At 43.3% G+C, this 26993-nt stretch overlaps 1 protein-coding gene across 2 annotated transcripts in view; it reads right to left on the bottom strand.

Moving 5' to 3' along the window:
- Nucleotides 1-26993, bottom strand: part of si:dkey-288a3.2 (protein phosphatase 1 regulatory subunit 37) — a 74451-nt gene that overhangs the window by 12587 nt on the left and 34871 nt on the right. For both annotated transcript variants that reach the window (XM_052486460.1, XM_052486461.1), the window contains exons 9-10: nucleotides 17450-17591; nucleotides 17051-17217 (exon numbers count right to left, since the gene is read on the bottom strand). In XM_052486460.1, the coding sequence (XP_052342420.1) occupies nucleotides 17051-17217; nucleotides 17450-17591 (309 nt within the window). The remainder of the gene's footprint in view (nucleotides 1-17050; nucleotides 17218-17449; nucleotides 17592-26993) is intronic.

Raw genomic sequence — 26993 nt, 5'->3', positions numbered from 1 at the left:
CACTGAAATAATGCAATATAAACACTTCTGTTTAACATTTACTCTCCAACTAAAACAAATATTCTTAATAATGATACTTTACACCATAACTATTTTCTACACAGTAAAATAAACTGTTAAAATGAAAAGTTTCAGTATATAAAATTCAAACCTTTATAGCAGAACATTTCAGAGGCAATGAAATTAGAATATTATCATGTTTTTCACAATGCATGATGAAGTTCAAAGACAGTAGTTTCTCTACCAAGCTGACTCTTTATTTAAATAAATAAACCTCTCCATCTAACCATGTTTACTCATCAAACCGGATGCATTCTACCTTCTTCTGCCCTATCTCAGCGTTAGACGTATTAGAAGACAAAGCTGTAGAATTGCTCTTTTATTCTCTCTAAAGGCGACTAATGTTGTCGATATGTAAATGTTAATGAATGCACTTTAAGCATCTTACAATGCCCTTTTTCTCTTAACATAAATTGCTATAATTATCAGTGCATTTAGTTTTTCCTCTCCTGGTCTCTCTGGAGCAGTTACATCAACAGAGTGAGGTGTTGTTCTACTGTCCTACAGTATCGCTGTCTACTGTAGTACTGTATACCAGGTAGACTGGCTGCTGCCTCTGCCTCTTTCTATTCTCCCAACTCAACTGAAGATGTCACTATTGTATACAGAATGGATACTCAGGAGAACCACAGAGAGCAAGAGAGAGAGAGAGACAGAGAGAGAGAAAGAGAAAATAGAGAGAGAGGGATAGAGATAGACACTACTTGGGGGGGGGGGTGTTTGCATGTTCCTCTTTACGAGGACAATACGAAGCTGGATGTTTTAAACATATTTTACATTTAAAACAACTCTGCCTGCCCGAACTTTGAATGTCTGGAAATCCACTACATTTATCAAACCAAGCTTGTACTTTCCTTGTTAAACATGTCATACGTGGCACCTGTCCAGGTGATAATTTGCACACGAGCACGATGTGCACACTAAACAATCTGTATATCGCAACTTATTAGGCCTTTCATTCAATAGAACACAGTGGACCAATTGTCAAATATTCTATGCTCAATGCTCAAACACCTGAGTGAAATACCTGAATTTCTGAAGTAGCAGATCCAATTGTGGTTACAGTAAGTACTATACAGTATTTACAATACATCACCCCAGTACAAATAAGGAGGTCAAAAACAGAGTGAATTCTACTGCCAGCCGATTCATTATAGCAATTAGGAAAAGGATTTGTTGGGTTTAATTATCACAATTGAGTTTAACTTCAGCATTTATGGTTGTAAATGGACCCGTAAGGAAGCATTTCACTGTTCGTCTACACCTGTAGTCTACGAATCATGTGACAAATAACATTTGATTTGATTGTTGTGGTTTCCTTCTGGGCATGACATAATTCTAACATCAGCAGATTAGGGGAAGTTATGACGCAATAGTTATATGGTGAGTATTTTTCTATTTGGAAAGAAGCAGAGGAACGGATAAATAGAGAGAGATAGTCACGGCGATAAAAAGAAGAGAATGAATGGAAATAGATTTATTAAAATACATCTACATTTGCGTACACACGAACACCTCGACCAGAGTTTCCAGAGTGTTATGATGAGAACTTAGAGCAAAGACTCTCTCCTAATTTATAGCGACCTTAGTCCTCCTCCCTGTCTTCCTCCTCCTCCCTCTCTCTGTCTGTCTGGTGAGCTCCTGCGTGTATCCCTCTCTACATGTGTCACCGTTGTGAGTTTTTATCTGTCCTCTAACAGCGGCGCTCACACCCCTACCTGTCATTAGGGAGGGGAGGACACAAGGTTGAAGAAGGTCTTGATTAACACATTATCACAGGAGCGCGCGTGTGTCTGTTTGTGCGCGTGTGCGCACGTGTTTGTGTGTGTCAAGAGGGTCTAGATTCACACAAATGATCACAGAGCCCACCGCTGTGACCTCAGGCCGTGCTCAAGCACCACCGGCTGTAGCTACAGCTCATTTAATTGATCTCGGCAAGTTGTCTTTTTTTATTTCACATTTACATATCAGTGCTGTTAAAGCAAGATCTGGGTGGGCGTGGAAGGGCTTATTCGCGATACAAAACTATTTTTGTTTTGCCCGCTCTCCTCCTACGACTGACTGATTCCTTTGCCTTCCATCCACAACATGCCTTCACAGGTGTTTAATGAATTAGCCCAGAAATCATAGTACCTGTTATTGTGTTTTTACAGGTGAATATGCATCCAGGCTATTTAAAACGCTTCACGTCTGTCCGTGACATTTTAAAAATGGACTCCCCGAGGGTAAACTTTGCCAATTGCCTTCCCATTAGTTTTGTCTCTGTGTTTTAGGAGAGGGGTTGGATTACAGACTCTTCTAAAAGCCATACTGCTTAGATAAAACAGAGCACCCTGCCTCGGCTGGTCTCTTGCACTGTGACATTTTCATTAAAGGCTTAAAAATGGAGAGAGAAAAAGAGGAATTAAGTGTTGTTGTTTAAATGCCTTTGTTCATTTTTCAGGTGGTATGAAGAGAGAGAGAGAGAGAGAGAGAGAGAGAGAGCAGTTCACTCTCTTTCTTTCTCTTTTGCTCTCTCTGCATCTTGCTTTGCTTTTTCATTCCTTCCTCTTTCTAGTTCTCGATCTCACTCGCTCCCTCTCAACTCGCTCCCTCTCAACTCGCTCCCTCTCAGTCTCAGTCTCACTCTCTACCTCTCAGTCTCAGTCTCTCCCTCTCAGTCTCCCCCTCTCAGTATCTCCCTCTCAGTCTCTCCCTCGCAGTCTCTCAGTCTCTCCCTCTCACCCTTTAAGTCTCTCCCTCTCTCTTCTGTTGCGGTGTACAAAGATTATGCACCGTCCGGCATCGCTGCCGGTAAAGCGCCATCTGTACGGAAGCGTGGCAGGCGCCGTAATCCGCCTGACGCAGGTTGTCGTGGAGACGGATGGCAGGGCTAGTTCGCCGCAGGTGTGAGAGCCGGTGCCATGGGAGTGGGAGCGTAACCCTTCCAAGGGGATGGAGACTGGTGAGAAGGTGTGAGAAAGGGGGGGCACTAAGTCTCTGACACCCAGGAAGACTCCGGGAGAGGAAGCACCACCATTCACTGTCCCTCTCTCTCTCTCTGCATCATCATCACATACATCTCTAATGCTCCTCTATGTGCTTTCAGTTTGACTTTAAAAAAAACATAACTATGGTGTAACTCTGAGAATCCGCAGCGTAATGCTTTAATAGTTATGTTGGTGGATAGGTTGAGGACAGGACATGGTGCAGTAGCCCCACTTACTCAACCTTGTTCCAGGATGTTGCTACAGAAAAAGGCCTCCAGTGTAAAAAAAAAAATGAAGCTCTCTTAAACGACGTAGCAGAGCTATGATGCTCAGCTGGGGCCTCGATTTTGGGCTGCGGCCCTCACACAACAATCCAGTGATTGAGGGGCCTAATGGAGTACAATTGATTCACCGCAACTCACAAACCAATCAGCTGCCCAGGCATATACTTACACAACTTACAATCATTTTAATGCACACCACAACTTGCCGTGTTATGTCAGATGTAAACACTGCTGTGGGCCACAGCTATTACATCGACATGTTAGTCATTTAGCAGATGCTCTTGCCCAGAGTGACTAACAGTTTGTAAGTCACCTTGAGGTAGCTAGGCGAGACAAGCACATTTCTCCTCAACACGGTAGCTATCATGAAAGTCAGTACTAGTAGAAAAAGTTTGTTGATTAGAAACATGTTTATTTTATATTTCAGCAAATGTATGTTGGTTTCAACTATACAGTATGTTGAATCAGTGCATGATGGTACAGGTACACTGATTACTGATTACAATACACCATTTATCCATTTATCGTTTCATCTATGGGAGCTTCACCTGGCAGGGCAAGTCAATGTGTGCATATTAAAGGTCAACACCCAACGGAATACTCACGATAGAGGAGCAGTATGCCGTACGTACTACTTCAATGGTGGGTTACCTGTTTCCCTATGTAGGTGAGATAAAGAAAAATAGGGCAGGAGTCAAAGGGAAAGGCGACATTTGAAAAAGGTACCACTCTCTGCTGCCAGCCTAAAGGCATACAAATTGCTGTTGATGAGTTTTTGTATTGGGTGTGCGTTTATCCGGCGGTATCCTGGGCTTCCATGGAACAGCGAGACCCTGTGTGCTCTCACACACACACATACACACAGGCAGGGCCGGATTCTTCAGGTGTTCATTTGAATAGAAAGAGCTGAACGAGGCCTTACGTAATTGATCCCCTGGGAGAGAGGATGTCTAAGCCTGCAGAACCCACTTCTTCCCCAATTACACACACAAGGCACGCGAATACACAGGCACGGGTACAATTGTACACACACACACACACACACACACACACACACACACACACACACACACACACACACACACACACACACACACACACACACACACACACAAACAAACACTTCCCAAAAGCACAGCCAGGACCAATCAGATTGTTCAAATCTAAACCAACTCCAGGGTAACCACTATGTCCATACAATTAATGATACTGTATGTAAACATTGTTCAATAGGAGTCTTTTCTCAGCAACAGACCCACATGATGGCTATCAAAATGGCCTCCACATGCCTCATCCTATCCTATCAGGTCAGAGCACAGCACAGCCCAAGCCATGCGGTCTCATTCATAGACGTTGCATCCCAAATGGGACCCTATTCCTTATATAGTGCACTACTTTTGACCAAAGAAATGCACTATATAGGGAATTGGGACTCAGTTTCCTCTTCTCCTCAGAGCTGAATTTAATAAAAGCGGTGTTGACAGCAGGGCGCGGCGGTCCCTGACGGGTTCAGGCATGGGGCAGCCATGATGGAGCACCAGTCTGTTAATTACTGAGTACCTCTGGGGTTCCTCACCTGGCCCTCTGCATGCTCCACACGCTCCGCATGCCACGCCCGTCATTACCCACCACCACCCTACCGCTACCCACCCACCCTTGAGCTCACAAACACCACGCCTGAGCCAAACAGGTGCCGATCACTGTGCCACCAGTGTCCGCCACGCTCCTCTGCCCATCGCATACACACACACACCTCGCACACATGCGCGGGCATACACACACATAACCTGCCAGGGAGCAGAGTACTAGGATACAGCCAGGGCCTCCTAGAGCCAGGGCCTCACAGTGCATGTTAACGCACACACGCGCACACACACGATTCAGAGGGGTTAACTAGGGGACAACAAGCGGGATGGATAACAAAGGTGAATAACATAATAATGTATTTTCTGGTGTGGTTGAGTCGTACAATATGGATGAGTGGACAGGTGAAGTGTGGTGAATGAATACCATGACACTGACAGTGCTTTTACACCTGCATTGTTTGCTGTTTGGGGTTTTAGGCTGGGTTTCTGTACAGCACTTTGAGATATCAGCTGATGTACGAAGGGCTATATAAATAAATTTGATTTGATGTTCTCATCCCAACACTGCTCCTGAACCACACAATGGTGAGGAGTGAATTCCGTGACCTCTCAAGCAGTGTTGTCTATTCTGTGGAGGGACACCTGCATCATGGGGGAATCATGGCATCTGCTGTGATTAACACTTGTCCACTACTATCCTCCCCTCACTTCAACCCCCTCTCCCTTCACCTCAACCCCCCTCTCTCTTACCACTTTCTCTCCCCCCTCTCAGGCCTGGTGTAGGGAGTGTACGGGGAACAGACCTGACCCCTCCCCCCATCTCAGGCCTGGCTTGGGGACTGTGGGGGGAACTATAGGGGTAACAGCTGCCCCCAGCCTGTCTGTCCGTGACTGGCTGGCCAGCACTTTATTAGTGGCTGTCCAGGACTCCAGCTGATCCTCTCCCATGCAGAGCCCATGTCACACTGATGTCTTCATCGCTAAGCGGAGCAGACGCCCGGCGCCCGGAACTGGCAGCTACTGGAGGTGACAACAAATCCAATTATCTACCCTCAATGGCGTCTGCCCAGCCGGGACCACAGGGGTTAGAGCTGACAGGGGACAGAGGTATGGGATGGGGGGACAGTGGGACAGGGGACAGAGGACACACACAGGAAAAGTTTCAGTAAAGGAAAGGAGTCTTTCAGGAGGATTAAAACAGAGGGAGAGAGAACATGAGAGGGCCAGTCACTTGAAGGAGATGAGTGAGTGAGTGAGTGAGTGAGTGAGTGAGTGAGTGAGTGAGTGAGTGGTGGTGAGTGTGGTGGTGAGTGAGTGGTGGTGAGTGAGTGAGTGGTGAGTGAGTGGTGAGTGAGTGAGTGAGTGAGTGGGAGAAGGGGAGAAACAGTCACACTAACAATGCCTTTGTGGAGAGGTGATAGAGTTAATTCACAGCAGGGTGCTTCCCTGATACTGTCTATACTGGGGATCTGTTAGCAATATTACCACCGCCTACTTATGTGAGAAAACCCTGGGACAATCTGGAGAAACACATGCTACAGTATACAGCACCGTACTCCAGTCCATGTGTGTCAAACAATTGCATAATTTACAGAGAATTTGAAAGTGATTTTTCAAAAGAAACTAAGAACAGAAAGAAAGGACAGAAAGAAAGAAAATACCTTGGTCAAAAGTAGAGCTCTACATAGGGAATAGGGTGCAATTTGGGTGCATTTAATCATCGCTGCATGGCTCTTAGAGTCCGTGTCCTGTTTTTAACAATAATTCAGTTAAATCTTCATAAACAAATTGGTTGATAGGTGCAGACTGGGACACTACATGTTAAGTGCTGATCATAAGGGCTGAGTATTGATCTGTTATCAGACAGACCATTCTAGCAGAGCTAAAGGTGAAGGAGACCTGGAGGAAGTGTGGGGGATTGTCACCACTCCAGGGGGGTCTGAGGAGAGAGAGAGAGAGAGAGAGAGAGAGAGAGAGAGAGAGAGAGAGAGAGAGAGAGAGAGAGAGAGAGAGAGAGAGAGAGAGAGAGAGAGAGAGAGAGAGAGAGAGAGAGAGAGAGAGAGAGAGAGAGAGAGAGAGAGAGAGAGAGAGAGAGAGAGAGAGAGAGAGAGAGAGAGAGAGAGAGAGAGAGAGAGACTCCTCTCCCACTCTCCTCTCGTCTTCCACCCTAGGGAAAGTGTCTCAACTTATGTCCTCTCAGCCGTTAAGAGTGTCTCTCCTCTCCGGCTCCATCGGCCAACCACTAAGGTCCCCCGCTGCTCCTCTCCCTGACAGACGATCAGACAGGGGGACATCGTATGGACGAAGAGCGGGGTGGTTGGGGTGGAGCACTCACCCTCGCTGGGGCAAGTGACTGAAATGAAGACATTAAACTATCCATATTTATACCCAAATCCTCCGCAGCCGCCGTGGACCGGCCAATTTCTTCCTTCTCAGCAGCTGAGAAGGCAGGCCGCAGCCATTTGAAAGTGAAAAGGATGGTTTGGTTCTCAGTGGATGGTGGTTTCCTGATGAAAGCGAGGAGAGAGCAAGCGAATGCGATCGAGAGCTAGACAGAGAGCTTCATGGTATTCAGATGAGCGGGCGTCAGGCTCTCTGGGCTCTACGATGGGTGACTGGTGACTCGGGGGCATTTGAGCGTAGAGCACCAGGACATGCCCACAGAGGCGCTACCATCCGACACCCCTACTTATGCATTGCATATATATTTTATATATATATAAATAATTGTAGACCTCCACAAGTCTGGTTCATCCTTGGGAGCAATTTCCAAACGCCTGAAGGTACCACGTTCATCTGTACAAACAATAGCACGCAAGTATAAACCCCATGGGACCACGCAGCCGTCATACAGCTCAGGAAGAAGACGCATCCGGTTTTATATTTTTATTTTATTTTTTTATTTCACCTTTATTTAACTAGGTAGGCTAGTTGAGAACAAGTTCTCATTTGCAACTGCGACCTGGCCAAGATAAAGCATAGCAGTGTGAACAGACAACACAGAGTTACACATGGAGTAAACAATTAACGAGTCAATAACACACAAAAAAGGGGAGTCTATATACAGTGTGTGCAAAAGGCATGAGGAGGTAGGCGAATAATTACAATATTGCAGTTTAACACTGGAGTGATAAATGATCAGATGATCATGTACATGTAGAGATATTGGTGTGCAAAAGAGCAGAAAAGTAAATAAATAAAAACTGTGGGGATGAGGTAGGTGAAAATGGGTGGGCTATTTACCAATAGATTATGTACAGCTGCAGCGATCGGTTAGCTGCTCAGATAGCTGATGTTTGAAGTTGGTGAGGGAGATAAAAGTCTCCAACTTCAGCGATTTTTGCAATTCGTTCCAGTCACAGGCAGCAGAGTACTGGAACGAAAGGCGGCCGAATGAGGTGTTGGCTTTAGGGATGATCAGTGAGATACACCTGCTGGAGCGCGTGCTACGGATGGGTGTTGCCATCGTGACCAGTCAACTGAGATAAGGCGGAGCTTTACCTAGCATGGCCTTGTAGATGACCTAGAGCCAGTGGGTCTGGCGACGAATATGTAGCGAGGGCCAGCCGACTAGAGCATACAAGTCACAGTGGTGGGTAGTATAAGGTGCTTTAGTGACAAAACGGATGGCACTGTGATAAACTGCATCCAGTTTGCTGAGTAGAGTGTTGGAAGCGATTTTGTAGATGACATCGCCAATGTCGAGGATCGGTAGGATAGTCAGTTTTGCTAGGGTAAGCTTGGCAGCGTGAGTGAAGGAGGCTTTGTTGCGGAATAGAAAGCCGACTCTTGATTTCATCTCCTAGAGATGAACGTACTTTGGTGCGAAAAGGGCAAATCAATCGCAGAACAACAGCAAAGGACCTTGTGAAGATGCTGGAGGAAACAGCTGGAGGAAAGGAGGAAAGGAGGAAAGGCCGCTCAGCAAGGAAGAGGCCACTGCTCCAAAACCGCCACAAAAAAGCCAGACTACGGTTTGCAACTGCACACGGGGACAAAGATCGTACTTTTTGGAGAAATGTCCTGTGGTCTGATGAAACAAAAATAGAAGGAGGAAAAAGGGAGATGCTTGCAAGCCAGGGAACACCATCTCAACCGTGAGGCACGGGGGTGGCAGCATCATGTTGTGGGGGTTCTTTGCTGCAGGAGTGCACTTCACAAAATAGATGGCATCATGAGGGAGGAAAATGATGTGGATATATTGAAGCAACATCACAAGACATCAGTCAGGAAGTTAAAGCTTGGTCGCAAATGGGTCTTCCAAATGGACAATGATCCAAAGCATACTTCCAAAGTTGTGGCAAAATGGCTGAAGGACAACAAAGTCAAGGTATTGGAGTAGCCATCACAAAGCCCTGACCTCAGTCCTTATAGAACATTTGTGGGCAGAACTGAAAAAGCATGTGCGAGCAAGGAGGCCTGTAAACCTGACTCATTTACACCAGCTATGTTAGGAGGAATGGGCCAAAATTTACCCAACTTATTGTGGGAAGCTTGTGGAAGGCTACCCGAAACGTTTGACCCAAGATAAACAATTCAAAGGCAATGCTACCAAATACTAATTTAGTGTATGTAAACTTCTGACCCATTGGGAATATGATGAAGGAAATTAAAGATGAAATAAATCATTCTCTCTACTATTATTCTGACACGTCACGTTCTTAAAAATAAAGTGGTGACCCTACCTGATCTAAGACAGGGAATTTTAACTCGGATTAAATATCAGAAATGGTGAATTGTGCAAGTTCTCCCACTTAAAAAGATGTGAGAGGCCTGTAATTTTCATCATAGGTACACTTCAACTATGACAGACAAAATGAGAAATCCAGAAAATCACATTGTAGGATTTTTAATGAATTTATTTGCAAATTATGGTGGAAAATAAGTATGTGGTCAATAATAAAAGTTTATCTCAATACTTTGTACACACACACACACACACACACTCACACATTTATGGAATATCTACATAGGTGTACAGAGGCCCATTATCAGCAACCATCACTCCTGTGTTCCAATGGCACGTTGTGTTAGTTAATCCAAGTTTATATTTTTTAAAGGCTAATTGATCGTTAGAAAAACCCTTTTGCAATCATGTTAGCACAGCTGAAAACTGTGTCCTGATTAAAGAAGCAATAAATCTGACCATCTTTAGACTAGTTGAGTATCTGGAGCATCTGCATTTGTGGGTTCAATTACAGGCTCAAAATGGCCAGAAACAAAGTAATTTCTTATGAAACTCGTCAGTCTATTCTTGTTCTGAGAAATTATGGCTATTCCATGCGAGAAATTGCCAAGAAACTGAAGATCTCATATAACGCTGTGTACTACTCCCTTCACAGAACAGCGCAAACTGCCTCTAACCACAATAGAAAGAGGAGTGGGAGGCCCCGGTGCACAACTGAGCAAGAGGACAAGTACATTAGAGTGTCTAGTTTGAGAAACAGACGCCTCACAAGTCACCAAATGGCAGCTTCATTAAATAGTACCCGCAAAACACCAGTCTCATCGTCAACACTGAAGAGGCGACTTCGGGATGCTGGCCTTCTAGGAAGAGTTTCCAGCTAAGTCATTTACAACATTAACAATGTCTACACTGTATTTCTGATTAATTTGATCATATTTTAATGGACCAAAAATGTGCATTTCTATCAAAAACAAGGGCATTTCTAAGTGACACCAAACCTTTGAATGGTAGTGTATATACACACACTAAATCCCCCTCTAACGAAGAGCGGTATGATATAAATTGCAGAGCTTTCTGTGTGTTTGGTCATTATGAAAACACTGTTTGAATAAATGAACCACGTGTGTTTGAATGCACTTGGGTTAGGACAGTTAAGGGAACTCTATGACTTGTGAGAGTCAAAGCTATATGACACTTTGACAGTTCAGTTTGAAACACAGTACCAGTTAAAAGTTTGGACACAGCAACTCACTCAAGGGTTTTTCTTTATTTTTACTATTTTCTACATTGTAGAATAATAGTGCGGACATCAAAATGATGAAATAACACGTATGGAATCATGTAGAACCAAAAAAGTCTTAAACAAATTAAAATATATGTTATATTCTTCAAATTAGCCACCATTTGCCTTGATACAGCTTTGCACACTCTTGGCATTCTCTCAACCAGCTTCACCTGGAAACCTGCGTCTCACAAAGACATGGCGGTTGGAACCAAAAATCTCCAATTTGGACTCATCTGACCGAAGGAAAGATTTCCACCGGTCTAATGTCCATTGCTTGTGTTTCTTGGCCCAAGCAAGTCTCTTCTTCATATTGCTGTCTTTTAGTTGTTGTTTTATGCAGCAATTTGACCATGAAGGCCTGATTCAGTTGATGTTGAGATGTGTCTGTTACTTGAACTCTGTGAAACATTTATTTGGGCTGCAATTTCTGAGGCTGGTAACTCTGATGAACCCTTAGAGCCAGTTTCATCATAGCGCTTGATGGGTTTTGCCCCTGCACTTGAAGAAACGTTCAAAGTTCTTGAAATTTTCCAGATTGACTGACCTTCATGTCTTAAAGTAATGATGGACTGTCGTTTCTCTTTGCTTATTTGAGCTGTTCTTGCCATAATATGAACTTTTACCAAATAGGGCTATCATCTGTATAACACCCCTACCTTGTCACAACACAACCGATTGGCTCAAACACATTTGGAACATTAATTCCACAAATTAACTCTTAACAAGGCATACCTGTTAAATTAAATGAACTCTTAAATTAAATGAACTCCTAAATTAAATGAACTCTTAACTGGGCATACCTGTTCAATTAAATGCATTCCATCTGACTACCTCATGACGCTGATTGAGAGAATGCCAAGAGTGTGCAAAGCCGTCATCAAGGCAAAGGGTGGCAACTTTGAAGAATATAAAATATATTTGGATTTCTTTGTTACTACATTATTCCATATGTGTTATTTCATAGTTTTGATCTACAAAGTAGAAAATAGTAAAAATAAAGAAAAACCCTTGAATGAGTAGGTGTGTCCAAACTTTTCACTGGTACTGTATGTATTGCATAGCCCCTATGTAAACTCAGAAAACATCCTCTCACTGTCAACTGCATTTATTTTCAGCAAACTTAATGTGTAAATATTTGTATGAGAGATAAACTGAAAAAGTTCCACAGACATGTGACTAACAGAAATTGAATAATGTGTCCCTGAACAAAGGGGGCTGGTCAAAATCAAAAGTAACAGTCAGTATTTAGTGTGGCCACCAGTACTGCAGTGCATCTCCTCCTCATGGACTGCACCAGATTTTCCAATTCTTGCTGTGAGATGTTACCCCACTCTTCCACCAAGGAACCGGCAAGTTCCCGGACATTTCTGGGGGGAATAGCCCTAGCCCTCACCCTCCGATCCAAGAGATCCCAGACTTGCTCAATGGGATTGAGATCCGGGATCTTCGCTGGCCATTGCACAACACTGACATTCCTGTCTTGCAGGAAATCATGCACAGAACGAGCAGTATGGCTGGTGGCGTTGTCATGCTGGAGGGTCATGTCAGGATGAGCCTGCAGGAAGGGTACCACATGAGAGAGGAGGATATCTTCCCTGTAACGCACAGCGTTGAGATTGTCTGCAATGACAACATGCGCAGTCCAATGATGCTGTGACACAGCGCCCCAGACCATGAAGGACCTTCCACCTCCAAATCGATCCCGCTCCAGAGTACAGGCCTCAATGTAACGCTTATTCCTTTGACGATAAACAACGAATCCGACCATCACCCCTGATGAGACAAAACCGCAACTCATCAGTGAAGAGCACTTATTGCCAGTCCTGTCTGGTCCAGCGACAGTGGGTTTGTGCCCATAGGCGACGTTGTTGCCGGTGATGTCTGGTGAGGACCTGCCTTTACAACAGGCCTACAAGCCCTCAGTCCAGCCTCTCTCAGCCTATTGCGGACAGTATGAGCACTGATGGAGGGATTGTGCGTTCCTGGTGTAACTTCGGCAGTTGTTGTTGTCATCCTGTACCTGTCCCGCAGGTTCGCAGGTTCGGATGTACCGATCCTGTGCAGGTGTTGTTACACGCAGTCTGGCCACTGTAAGGACGATCAGCTGTCCGTCCTGTCTCCCTGTAAGCGCTTTCTTCGGCGTCTCACAGTACGGACATTTCAATTTATTGCCCTGGCGACATCTGCAGTCCTCATGCCTCCTTGCAGCATGCCTAAAGCACGTTCACGCAGATGAGCAAGGCATGGGCATCTTTCTTTTGGTGTTTTTCAGAGTCAGTAGAAAGGCCTCTTGAGTGTCCTAAGTTTTCATAACTGTGACCTTAATTGCCTACTGTCTGTAAGCTGTGAGTGTCTTAACGACCGTTCCACAGGTGCATGTTCATTAAGTGTTTATGGTTCATTGAACAAGCATGGTAAACATTGTTTAAACCCTTAACAATGAAGATCTGTGAAGTTATTTGGATTTTTACGAATTATCTTTGAAAGACAGGGTCCTGAAAAAGGGACATTTCTTTTTATGCTGAGTTTATGTAGTTCATGACCTCATAATAACCATACACATATGGTATCATCTGGGGAGGAGGGAGCAGGAAAACATATAAAAGCTAATCAATTAACTAGAACACCCTCATGCCAGCCTTGAAAAGACCAAATGTGCACTTGAGTTTGTTTTCTCATGCATATTGCCACCCTCTTTCCCAACACCTCCTTTCTCCTCTCCATCTCCCTGTCTTCCAAACCAAAAAATAATCTCTCTGTACTTCCTGTGAACGTGTGGGTCACACCTCTGACTGCTGAGAAGTGTTGGAGAGGAGAGGAGGAGCCATTAAAATTATAGCAAGATAGACCAAGTGTGACACATCAAAGGGCCCGGAAAGAGCTCCGAAACGGCGCAACGCAACCCCTGCTTCATACATATAGCACCCACCCTCCCCCTCCTTCCTCCCCCCCTTGAGCAGCAGGGTGAACAAAGGGATACGGCACGCAGTACATGGTCAACAGAGACCCCCAGAAGACTACGACTGTGCAGTCTGCCTCTGTTCTGGCCCGTTCCCGGATCCCTCCCACACGGGCCCACTCCCCCTTCTCCACCTCCCCCGGACACAAACATATCGTCCTCCCCGTGACTACACGTCCGATGATTACACTACCCCCCCACCACCCCACCCCAAAACACACACACACACACGCTCAGAGGGGCTAATTAAGGCTTTAATATGCAAATGAGAGCAGCAGTAAATTACACAGCTGGCAAATATGCCTATTTTTCCCTGAAAATACATCAGGAGTGCAGCGAGCTACGAGTTTGTTGTTGTGTTTGTTTGAGAGACACTGGTTCATTTTCTGTTTGAGAGGCTCTATCCTCTGATGCACTACTAGCAGCTCTAATGGTGATGGTTACAGTTGGAGTTCAGCAGTCGACGCCTTTGTGATTATAGCAATGTCCGAAAATGTGGTCAGAGTAGTCTTTTGATAGTTCTTGAGTTAGGGTAATATGCAGAAGTCAGAAGTCCTTGTTAAAGCCTCCATGCCTCTCTTATTGCAGCAATGCGGTGAAAAGCAGGGAGGGTCTGAATGGCAGTTCGCTCTCTGTGTGAGGGCTCCATCTCTGAGGCATCATCTCTCTGGTTCTGGGTGGGTCGGGGGGCGTAAGTCTGTGTTCCAAATTGCACCCTTTTCCTTATTTAGTGCACTACTTTTAACCAGGGCCCGTAGGGAATATGCCATGTGGGACGCGACCTCTGCTGTGGTCTCTGGAGCGCTGGGCTGGCTCTGCCTATGATGATGCAGCCCATCACCCCTCTGAGCCTGAACCTGAGTGCTGACTACATGCATGGACAGGTTGTCCCATCCCAGCCGTCAAACAACCAGCCACCGAGACTGACCAAGCCAAAGGAGAGGGGCCCCCAAAAAACATCTTCCCCAATGACTGCCTCCTCCTCCCTTTCTTACTGCACCCCTGTGTGATAAAGAGCCCCCCTAAAACAGCTCCCCAGAGACCCCCTCCACATCCTCCTCCCTTCACACCTGTACCCCTCTACCAACGCCCCAATGCCATCACACAAAGCAACAAAATAACTTTCCAACACACAGCATTCTAAAACAGCTTCCAAAAGGTTGTGTCCTCCACTCTGTATCATTTCCCCACAGAGGCCCAACCCTAGACTACAAGTAACCCCTGCTCTCCTAATTGTCACTCTTTGTAGGGAACTACACCATCACAATGACAACCTAGTCTAGGTATTCAACTTCCTCACTGTACCCCTTATCTGTAGGGCAGAGCCATTCTACATTTACATCATATGCTCTCATCCAGAGCAACTTATAAGTAGTGAATGCATACATTTTCACAGACAGGTCCCCCATGGGAATCGAACCCAAAACCCTGGTGTTGCAAGCGCCATGCTCTACCAACTGAGCCACACGGGTTATGGACCAACAAACAAAATATCCACACATCAAACTAGTGATTAAGAGGCAGCTGCTAAATGTTGTCAGTGAAGAGGTGTCTGTGTCCAAAATGGCACCCTATTTCTTATATAGCGCACAACATAGGGCAAAGGGTGACAATTTGGTACGCAGCCCATGTAGTTTGTTTATTAGGCAGGTTGATAAGCAGGATAAACAGTCTCTCTTCACCTTGCAGCCTTTCAGGCAGGGAAGCAGCAGCTCCAGATAACTACACGCTCTGAATGTTGCTTTTCATAAGGCTGCTGGCTCAATGAATATTTTAGATGGGTAAATAATTAATAATTAACAGCAAACAGGCCAATGATCAAATGGAGCAGTGTGGCAACAGACATGAAAAATCTGACGCTTGTAAACAAAGATGCAAAGGACCCAGATTTCCTCCCATCCCTCCGAGTCCCAGGCCCCGCCACCTTTTTGTCTTTTAAATATGCGCATCCACAATTGAACCACACACACACATAGCCACACACGCACCACATACGGGCAGACCAACGGCATCACACGCCCACTCTTTTACAGACACACATACACTCCCACACACATACCCAGTCATTTTCCTTTAGAAAAATGACATTTTCACATTTCTTTGCGACCCGGGGAATACAGCGGGACTGAGTGAGGAACACTTGATCTGGCCCCCCGCTGCTTTCTGATGGAAAGATTTGCTTTTTAATACAATCGTCACTCTTCCCACCTGGATCAGCACAACCGCCAAGACAAATCCCAGCTGTGTGACTCCAAACCTTACGACGGCACAGCGCAAAAAAATATTCCTTATTACCATGCCTTAAACATCCCGGACTGAAACCACAGTAACTCCTGTCTCCACAACAGAAATGTTAATCATAAGGCTGTGTGTCTGATGCTAGGCATGAAATGCTTTTCTCCAACAAGGAATTTATTTCTGTCCCCATTAAAATTGATACAGTACCTGGTCTGGTATAGGTACACATTCACAGTATGCACAGTACGTTAACCTATCATCATTTCAAATAATAGCTTCCCATTTCCCCCCCACATAACCAGGCATATACTGTATATCCAGTTGACTTCTGTCACCGGGGAAGAAATGTAATAGAATTTGAATTAAAGGAGTAAACACCAAAATAAAACTGCAAACACTAAAATAAAACAGGTTTTAGAGCCCCATCCACACGAGGCCATTGGAGTTAATTTTAAAGTAAGAATTCCGTTCCTTGGAGATTTTAATTAATGCTTTAATATGCAAATAAGTTAGCTGAGATAAAATCATGACAAACAGATGGCAAGTGCGGGTAATTATTTTGTGAATCCAGCAGGGGCCTGTATTAAGGTAGTGGCAGAATAGTTCTCCTCAGGCCTTCACAGACACACACAGAGGAGAAAAAGGCAACACTGACATAACACCATGGATTACTTTTTAGTTGTCTTTATCTGACTTCCAATTGTGAACTTTAACATGACCAACCAACGACTGTGGATTAAAGAACTCATATTTAAGTTGTGGCAGCATCGTTCTCCTCAGCTCTGCGTCTCCTCAAGAGAGGACAAAAAGTCAACAACGCTGAAGACGTATCGCAACACTTAATCGCCATGGATGACTTTTTAGTGTCTGACTCTGGTCCTGGTCAAAAGTAGCGCACTATATAGGGAAAGGTTGCTATGATCAAAAGTACTGCTCTACATAGGGAATTGGGTACAATTTGAGATGCTTGAGACTGATGTACCTGTTCCTGTTTGGGTGTGTGGTCCAGGTCTAGTGAGGTGAGGCTGTGGTTGATTCGTAAGGCCAGAGAGAGGGCCATGAGACCTCCAGCCCTGACCTCGTTCTCACGCACGTCCAGGCGCTGGATCTGACGGCTCTCAGCTAGGAACTCAGCCAAAGCCACAGCGCCTACACACACACACACACACACACACACACACACACACACACACACACACACACACACACACACACACACACACACACACACACACACACACACACACACACACACACACACACACACACACACACACACACACACACACACACACACACACTTATAGTAGTAACACAGTAGTATGAAGAGCTAGCAAACACACAAAATAACATGAGTGACGACTGTGTGAATGGTGAGTACCTTCACAAGTGAAGTGTGTGTGTTCCAGGCCTAGCTGCAAAAGTGAGTGGTTCATCATCAGAGATTCCCTCAGTGTGTGGATACCTCTGTTCTGCAGGTTATTCTCCCCCAGGTTTAATGTCTCCAGAGTCTTTAGGACAGGCTGGAACACAGCACAAACACAAGGCCACAGATCATACTCTGTGTGCGTCCAGAATTCTCTATATAGTGCACCGTTTGGCACATAGCCTATATCCTCTACCTGAATATAACATCCAATAAAATAGAACAATTCTGACATTCTTATAGAACAACAACTAGTGAAGCAGGGACAATAAATCTGCACATTCAACTACATTTTTCGATATTTTGCAGCAAGTTGTTTATGGTGTTTATGAATCTGTTACAGGATGTTTAATCTCTTCTTCTCTTCTTGCTACAGTTCACTATAGTACTTACTATAGAATTATATAGTAAACTATAGTACAGTGTAGAATCCTATACTCCATGTTGTAGTATCCCTCGATTGTGTAGTGCCTACTGTAGAATTTTGTAGTATACTGGAGAATACCATACTACACGTTGTAGTTTCCTTGATCGTATAGTGCTTACTTTAGAATGCTGTAGTGTACTGTGTAGAATACTATACATTATACAACGGGTGGGTCTAATCCTGAATGCTGATTGGTTAAAACCGCATTCCAGCCAGTGTCTTTTCCACAAGTTACCACCAGCTAAATCTATGATGTTAAAATGCCTATTTACTCTGTTCCATCTGGCTGCTCAATCCTCTGTCTCATCAGCCCAGCCAGGAAATGTATGAATCTTGATCTTCACTATAAAAATAATCTATACATCATCTCACATTTCTTTTAGACTAACATTTAGTTTTCAACAGAAGAGATTTGTGTAAACTTTGATGTCTCTCTGACATTTGCAACATTGTTTCAATATTCAAATTCGATCTCCAGCTGTACCATAGTAATGAATGTCTCGGGAGTCTCGATGAGACAGACAGGCAGGAAATGTTTCTGACCCAATCGAAATCATGAATCAGCTGGCATCATTTTTATGGATATACACAAAGAAATGTAAATTGAAGAAAGGTCAAATGAAACAAAGTACAGCTAATCGCTCCAGCTTCAGTTTGAAGTGATTGTGTTAGCTTTGTTGTTGGCTAACTCCTCTGAACAACAGTGTCCTGACGAGTGAGCACATGTTCTATGCCAGGGGAAATCGCGCCTCCTTAGCTCACTGTTATGGATGTATCCAAATAAATGTCATTAGAAAACAGCGTAACCCTTGCTTGCTAGCTAGGCAACTATGGCTAACAACTACGGCTAACCAGAATAACAGCAAAGTAGCTTCATTTGCAATTGTTTAAGAACGTTGCCCGCCAGTATGGCAATGTAAAAATGAGAACAAACGACTGGGTCGTGTCCATAGATACAGAACAAAAAGACTGAACGACTGGGTCGCGTCCATAGATACAGAACAAAAAGACTGAATGACTGGGTCACGTCTTTAGCAACCGAACCGGCTTGGGTATCAACCCAAGATTTGTTTTGGGACTATATCTTGTGGAAGGAGGAAATAGTATGAATAAATAAATCAAAATAACATTCATGAAAATACGTCAATCATTATTTGAAGATGTTGGTAACCCGTTGTATAAAAGTGATAATGCCCTCAGGGCCGGTATTTGTAGGATATATTGCCCTAACACCTGTGTCAATATTTCCTCCAAACACCGGCTTGTCTCGGCATTATCACTTATCTGTAGTACTTAATTGAGAATTTTCAGATTGGACTGCTCGCTAGCTTTAACAACGCCATTTTGATTTGAACAGTATGTCCTTAGGGAGCTCATACCGGGGATTTCCTGAGGTTCCCCCTAGATCGTGGTGTGCCAACTATAGAATTTTGTAGAATACTATACTCCACACTGTAGTATCCCTTGATTGATCGTCAAAATATATTTAAAAACACAATACAACCACAAACGTGGATACAATGCATTTAGAGATTTGTCGAGAACAAAGTCAATTAATTAAGTAATTAATTCCATTGTGGTCCTAGTTCAAATATTTTAGACATTTACAGCCAACCCCCCCCAAATACTAAAGTATACTATGGTCTAAATGTATATACACTATAGTATTCACTGTAGTGTTTTTGAAGACATGACTGTAGTAACTGCTGACTAGGGTTAGCTAAAATTGCAGAACCACCAGACAACGACAGTTACTGTATAATGAGCGGATCACCTTAACCAGAACATAAGACAGGTTGGTGACTAGCCACCTATTGAGTTGGGTCAACGTTCTGAGCAATGCAACAAACCAGGCAACAACCTTAGCAAAAATATTAAACATTTATTACAATTGTAACATCTAAAACATTAGACAGATTCTAGGCCCATTAAAGGGAAACAGTACAGAACTAGAGATAAAGAACAAGCAAAGTTGATTAAAACAGAGGATAGGTTTGTTTTTTAGAAACACATTAACAAGAGAACACCAAAATGACTTATATCTGTTACTTATACTAGATAGCTTTCTGAAATACAACAATACTTTCACAGCGATTCAGGTGACCAAGTTTCTTTTGAAACATGTATTACTGGTGGTCTGATAATTGTTGATTTAGATGACCAGTGATAGTGACAAACAATACTGTAATTCAGATTGTAGAAAAGACAGAACAGTTAACCACTGCATTTACATTAGTAATAGATATTTTAGAAATCACCTAATTAGAGGGTGCTGCCAATAAACTGCATCAACCTCAAACCAGAAAAGCCTCTCCAAACAAACCAATTGAAAACAAAAAGGACATTTCAGTGGCTTTATATAATGAACATTTTGAATGTTGTCACATGAATAAACTCACTGATGGTCAAACTCAACACATACCATTCATAATAGACCACACCAAACATTTTCTTCAAGACCGCAAGGTCACAAAACAGTTGCTCACAGAAATAAAAAGCAATGACGCCACGCCGTATCCCCCACCCCACCCTGCATGTCCTCCCCTAACAAGGGTGCCCAGGGAAACACTGACTACAACTTTGGTTCCTGGCCTGTCACACAATATTCTTCTGTTACAATATTGTAACCGATTGAGGTTTAGGTGAGGGTTATGGGGATGCCCACCTACTGTGGGACTCCTGTTAAAGAGCAGACAGAGGCAGAGATGCAGTTCAGTTTAAGAGTCTTTATAGATTCAGGTACTGGAGATGATACATGGCAGGGAATGATTGACATGAGACTCGTTTTGAATTGAGACTTGGCTGGATTTGTCTGGAGTATGGTTTATATAAAAGGGGATAGAGAAAGGTGTAAATAATAACAGGCAAAACCAGCAATGAACATACATAATTAATCAGCTGTTAATAGCAGCATTTAATGGGTAAAACTATTTAAATATAGCAGCAGTTAACAATGAATGGCCAGAAAGGGTTTACAATAGCATGCAGCATGGTAGGCCGAAGCTATAGCAGGCTCATTTATCAATGGCTGAAAAAGTGCAACAATTATTAACATGTGGCCATTAACACAAGTATCAAAGAGAAAAGATCAATACACTCAAAATAGCTGTTTGAATGAGCTGTTAGCATTTCGCGGCCAATATCAACTCTACAAAACAAACAATGGCATGGGCGTCCTCGTCTTATCTTTTTTTGTAAGATAAAAGGCTTGTACTCCCATTTCAACTACACATACTGGTGGTTGTTGTTTGTTGTGCTCAACGACACTGTCTGGGTGAAGGACCCGGATTGAAAGAAGGTGCCCTCGAACCTGCCCATACAGTAAACACCTTGCCATAAAGTTATGTAGAGGTCACACCTGCCACGAGTGCTCGCTGTCCTCACGTGACCATACAGATGGGTACACTATCAATAGATGTCTTACTTGTGGATCTAACAATGTAGTGTATCTACAGTACTGCCATGTGGCTTGCAATACACTGGCATTACGCGCAGACAACTACGGTTACGCATCAACGAGCACCGCAGTGCCATCTGAAGAAATTACCTGAAATTACCAGTGGCTAGACATTTTCAGGAGGCTAATCATGCTGCCATTGACCGTGTTTCTCAAGCTGCCACAATATGGATGAGCACCAGCAGTCCCCCCAAGCACTCTGAGATGTTTAGCCTACTTGAGTATTTTATATCTATTGCTTCTGATATTGTTTTGTGGCCTAGCCTTTTTCAAATTACATGTGACATTTGAATTGCCCATTTCCTATTTTCTTCTACATATTCCTTGTTAATATTTATTGACTCCCTATTCTCCAGTATCTAATCAACTATCCGCTTGCACCTGTTGCGCTTGTTACGCACAGCAGGTGTGTCTCCTTAAGTACTTGTCTTCCTAATTTGTTTGTGCAGCACTGATGAAGGCATAAGGCTGAAACATATGCTTCGTTTTTTGTTTTTTCCGCACCTTGCACTTTCACCTTTTGTTTTCTTTTGAGCATGGATAAAATTAAGTGCATTATTTTTTGAATCTCAGCCTCCTAGGGTTATGCCTTTTTCATGGTTTTCAGTGCGAGTAACTTTTGAACTCTACAGATATTTTCTTCTCCCACACACCGGTCACCTTCCACCTTGCAAACACTCATACTGGTTTTCGAGAGGGCACACCTGACACGCATGCCCTCCCCCGCATCCACGTCACAGAGCACAGTAACCAGCTTTACCAGTATAAATCATCAACAATCATCAGACAACCAATAATACATACCCAGATAGGGGCTTTCTCTACTCAATCATAAATACTTAAGACTTTAAGTCACATATCATCAAAGAGGATAATTTGAAATACCTACCATATTTATGATTGCCTGAGTGGAGCAAGCCACTATCTGGGTATGTATTACTGGTTGTCTGATAATTGTTGATTTATACTGGTAAACCAAAAAGGAACTGCCAGTTGGTTTTGAATCTTTGTACAGAATTCCTATCCCTTGATCATGACTCTCAGTTCCATTAAATTACACATAAGTCATTGGACGAAGGCACCTTCTGTACGGGGGAGTTTTGTTAAGAGTCCTTATTCTCAATCTAAACATTAACACGCGTTGCTTGTAGTACGGGTTTTGGAAGCATAAGCATTAATATCTTAAATATCATCGAGAAATCTTTTTTTTTTAATAACAAAAGGTTAAATTGATACACATCTTATCAGGTTAGTATACCCACACAGCCATATCTCCATGTTACAGTGCTTGTTTTTATGGAAAACAAGCAGGTGACCGCATGTGCTAATTAGCTCAAGCGTGTGACTGGGGAAGTGTAACGGAAGTGTAGTTTCGTTTGGATTGAGGCGCCAATGGCTGTATGGATCTGTGCAAAAATTCTACAGTAAGTTTTCTTTTATATTTGAAGGATTCTTTCTCTCTGATGGAATATCGTGGGTGAAACTAATGGCTGAAAACTCTAGGGAAACAGCAGAATGCCGCTTAGAGTTTGAGAGCTACAATATTGATCTGTTGTCTTCGAGATTGTAGTGCTAATGGACACGCTGATAATTGTTGCACTTTTTCTGAATTGCCTTTGTTATGCTCATTACACTCACCCCCCAAATATGCTGGGTTAAAAACAACCGAATTTGGGTAAATATTGGACAGAACACACTTTTGATTATTTTGAACCAGCTAGTTGGAGGCATGGCTTTCAGATAGTTATTTTTGGCCACCCATGATGTCATTCCAGTTCATCTGTTTTGTTTTAATTGTCAACACATGTTAAGGTTGAGCACTGACACTTTTGTAGCTTTAATAAGGCTTACACAAGAGTATCAGTTCCTTAAAACCTCTCTGGGCTAGGGGGAAGTATTTTAACGTCCGGATGAAAAGCATGCCCAAAGTAAACGGCTTGCTAAGGCCTAGAAGCAAGGATATGCATATTATTAGTAGATTTGGATAGAAAACACTCTGAAGTTTGAATAATGTCTGTGCGTATAACAGAACTGATTTGGCAGGAGAAACACCGAGCACAATCCATCCAGGGAAAAAAATGTTTGAGCTCAATGTGTTTTCTATTAGGTTTCTATGGGAAGCTCTTTTTAATAGAAACATGCTTTCAGTTGCTATGGCTTCCACTAGATGTCAACAGTCTTTAGACATTGGTTGATGTTTTTCCTTTGAGAAATGAAGAAGTAGCCCTGTTCTTTCCATGTGTCACACAAAGGGACTCAAGTCTTTTGGAGCGCATGACCTGGAACACGCTTCACTTTGTTTTGTCCGTAGCACAGTATTTCCCGTCTTAAATTTGATTGATTATTTAAGTTTTTGGATACATACATTTGGATTAGGAACGTTGTTTGAAATGTTTGGACCAAGTTTACAGGTAATTATTAGATACTTTGTAGACGAGTTGGAACCGGTATATTTCTGAATCAAATGCGCCAAATAAATTGACATTTTGGGGATATAATGAAGGAATTTATCGAACAAAAGGACCGTTTGTAATGTTTATGGACATTTTGGAGTGCCAACGGAAGAAGATCTTCAAAGGTAAGGCATGAATTATATCGTTATTTCTGATTTTTGTGTAGCACCTGCCTGGTTGAAATCTGATTTTCATGTGTTTGTATGGGGGGTGCTGTCCTCAGATAATCGCATGGTCTGTTTTCGCCGTAAAGCCTTTGTGAAATCTGACACTGTGGCTGGATTACCAAGAGGTTAAGCTGTATTTTGATGTACAACACTTGTATGTTTAATGAATTCTTATTATGAGTATTTCTGTTTTTGAATTTGGCGCACTGTAATTTCACTGGATGTTGTCAAATCAATCCCGTTAACGGGATCCGAGCGGGAAGGGGGGTGAAGGGATCCCTAAGAGTTAAGTGTCTTTGCACATCCAATGTTGGGATAGTTACCACTTTGTTATAATATTTAAATAATGTTAATTAAAAATGTGTGCGAAAATACTCTCATTGGTTGTGAAAGCCACGCCCCCCTTAAGCCACACCTCCAGTCTTATCTGACCCGGTGGATCATAGCTCAGCGACCCAATTACGCTTGTTACTTTTGTTTATTTTATATTTTGTTTGCTTGCCATGCTATGCTATGTAGCCATTGATAAATTAGCCCGCTATAGCTTCGGCCTACCATGCGGCATGCTATTGTACCCCCTTTCTAGCAATTAATTTTTAACTGCTGCAATACATTTATGCATAGCTTTATATGCCCATTTCATTTGAACATTGTCATTGATTATTGCCATTAACAGCCGATTAATTATGTATGTTCATTACTGTTTATGCCAGTTATTATCGGTCTCCTTTTAGATAAACCATATTCAATACAAAGCCAACCAAGTCTCAATTCAAGATGAGTCTCATGTAAACTGTCAATCATTCCCTGTCATGTATAATCTCCTGAATCTATAAAGACTCTTAAACTGAACTGCATCTCTGCCTCCGACTGCTCTTTAACAGGAGTCCCACAGTAGATGGGCATCACCATAACCCTCACCTAAACCTCAGTTACAATCTTGTAACTGAAGAATATTGTGTGACAGGCCAGGAACCAAAGTTTTGGTCCAGTGTTTCCCTGTGCACCCTTATTAGGGAAGGACATGTAGGAAATGTATAAAATAACACCTTGGTCGCATTCAGATGAGAGGCCTCCTGAGTGGTGCAGTGGTCAAGACAAAACTGGTTTGATACCGGGCTGTAGCACAACTGGCCATGATCGGGAGTCCCATAGGGCGCAGCACAATTGTCCCAGTGTCGTCCGGGTTGGCTGTAATTGTAAATAAGAATTTGTTCTTATCTGACTTGCTTAAATAAAGGTTTACAAAAATAAAAACAGTACAATATATTGAAGAGGCCGGGAAAAAATTGGGGAGGGCAGAGAGGATGGAAGATGGCGGGGAGGACGAAAACTGAGGTTTTGTTTGAAACTGCCAGTGAATCGATGTGAAGCTAATAGTACAGAAAGTGAAAATGAGTGGGTTATAGTGGCGGAAAGGAGAAGTTAAGCTATGTTGGAAAATAGGAAACCACTAGACTCGTTTTTGGTCGGAGTCAGGGTTTTGGATGAATGCTACTTGGTAAATCCGTTTAACATCTCCAGGAAAATCTGGAATGTGTTGGAACAAAGTGTGGAGTCGGTGAGAGTTACAAGAAGTGGTCTTGTTTTACTTTTTGGTCTGCGGAGCAGAAGATATATCGGAGTGGAATGTTTCCTGCATGGATTTTTGTAGCAGGGCGCCAATCAAGGGGGTTATTTCTGGGGTGGCGCAAGAAAGAAAGGCAGAGGACATAACTGAAGACATCGATGGAGTGGTTGGTGCACATCGATTGACCTGTATGGTGGACGGAGAAAAGAAGTTCACTTCACTCATGCTACTATTCCTTGATGAAGAGTCTCTCTCTCTCTTCTCATATAAAGTTAGGATTCATGTGATACCATGTATGAGATTTTGTGTGATAAATGTAAAAGATTTGGTCATGTGTCAAAAGTGTGTGCAGAAGGGAAGAATATCATATAGCAGATGAAGGGAAATGCTGCAACTGTGGAGGTGAACATGCCTCTGAATTGTTGGCGGGCCCTGGAGAAGGAGGTGGCAAGGGTAAGTAGTGTCCATCGTGTTCCCAGAATGATTTTTAAAATGTCTTATTCAATAACTCGTCCAGCTGGTGGCGGTACAGCACCATTGACATTGAATGCCAACTGCCGTTAAACCCCATCGAAGAAGAAGAATTCACGTGAGAGCTGTATACCTGGAAGGTCATTTGTGGTTGTGTAGGTTGTACGGTGGCGGTGCAGTTTGTTTATTTTGTGACCACGCGGTCTTGAAGAAACGTTTGGGGTGTGTTCTAATGTTCTGAATGGTATATGTTGAGTTTGACCATCAGTGAGTTTATTCATGTGACAACATTCAGTTCATTATGTAAAGCCACCATTTTCAGTTGTTTTGTTTGGAGAGGCTTTGCTGGTTTGAGGTCCAGGCAGTTTATTGGCAGCGCCCTCCAATAAGTTGACTTTGTAACGTCAAATCAAATCAAATTTTATTTGTCACATACACATGGTTAGCAGATGTTAATGCGAGTGTAGCGAAATGTTTGTGCCTCTAGTTCCGACAATGCAGTAATAACCAACAAGTAATCAAACTAACAATTCCAAAACTACTGTCTTATACACAGTGTAAGGGGATAAAGAATATGTACATAAGGATATATGAATGAGTGATGGTACAGAGCAGCATAGGCAAGATACAGTAGATGGTATCGAGTACAGTATATACATATGAGATGAGTATGTAAACAAGCTTTGATGCACCTGTACTGACCTCGCCTTCTGGGGTGAACAGGCAGTGGTTCGGGTGGTTGATGTCCTTGATGATCTTTATGGCCTTCCTGTAACATCGGGTGGTGTAGGTGTCCTGGAGGGCAGGTAGTTTGCCCCCGGTGATGCGTTGTGCAGACCTCACTACCCTCTGGAGAGCCTTACGGTTGAGGGCGGAGCAGTTGCCGTACCAGGCGGTGATACAGCCCGCCAGGATGCTCTCGATTGTGCATCTGTAGAAGTTTGTGAGTGCTTT

The sequence above is a fragment of the Oncorhynchus keta genome, chromosome 29 (assembly GCF_023373465.1).
Source record: "Oncorhynchus keta strain PuntledgeMale-10-30-2019 chromosome 29, Oket_V2, whole genome shotgun sequence".
NCBI lineage: Eukaryota > Metazoa > Chordata > Actinopteri > Salmoniformes > Salmonidae > Oncorhynchus > Oncorhynchus keta.
This window is presented reverse-complemented; position numbering and strand designations above follow the sequence as displayed.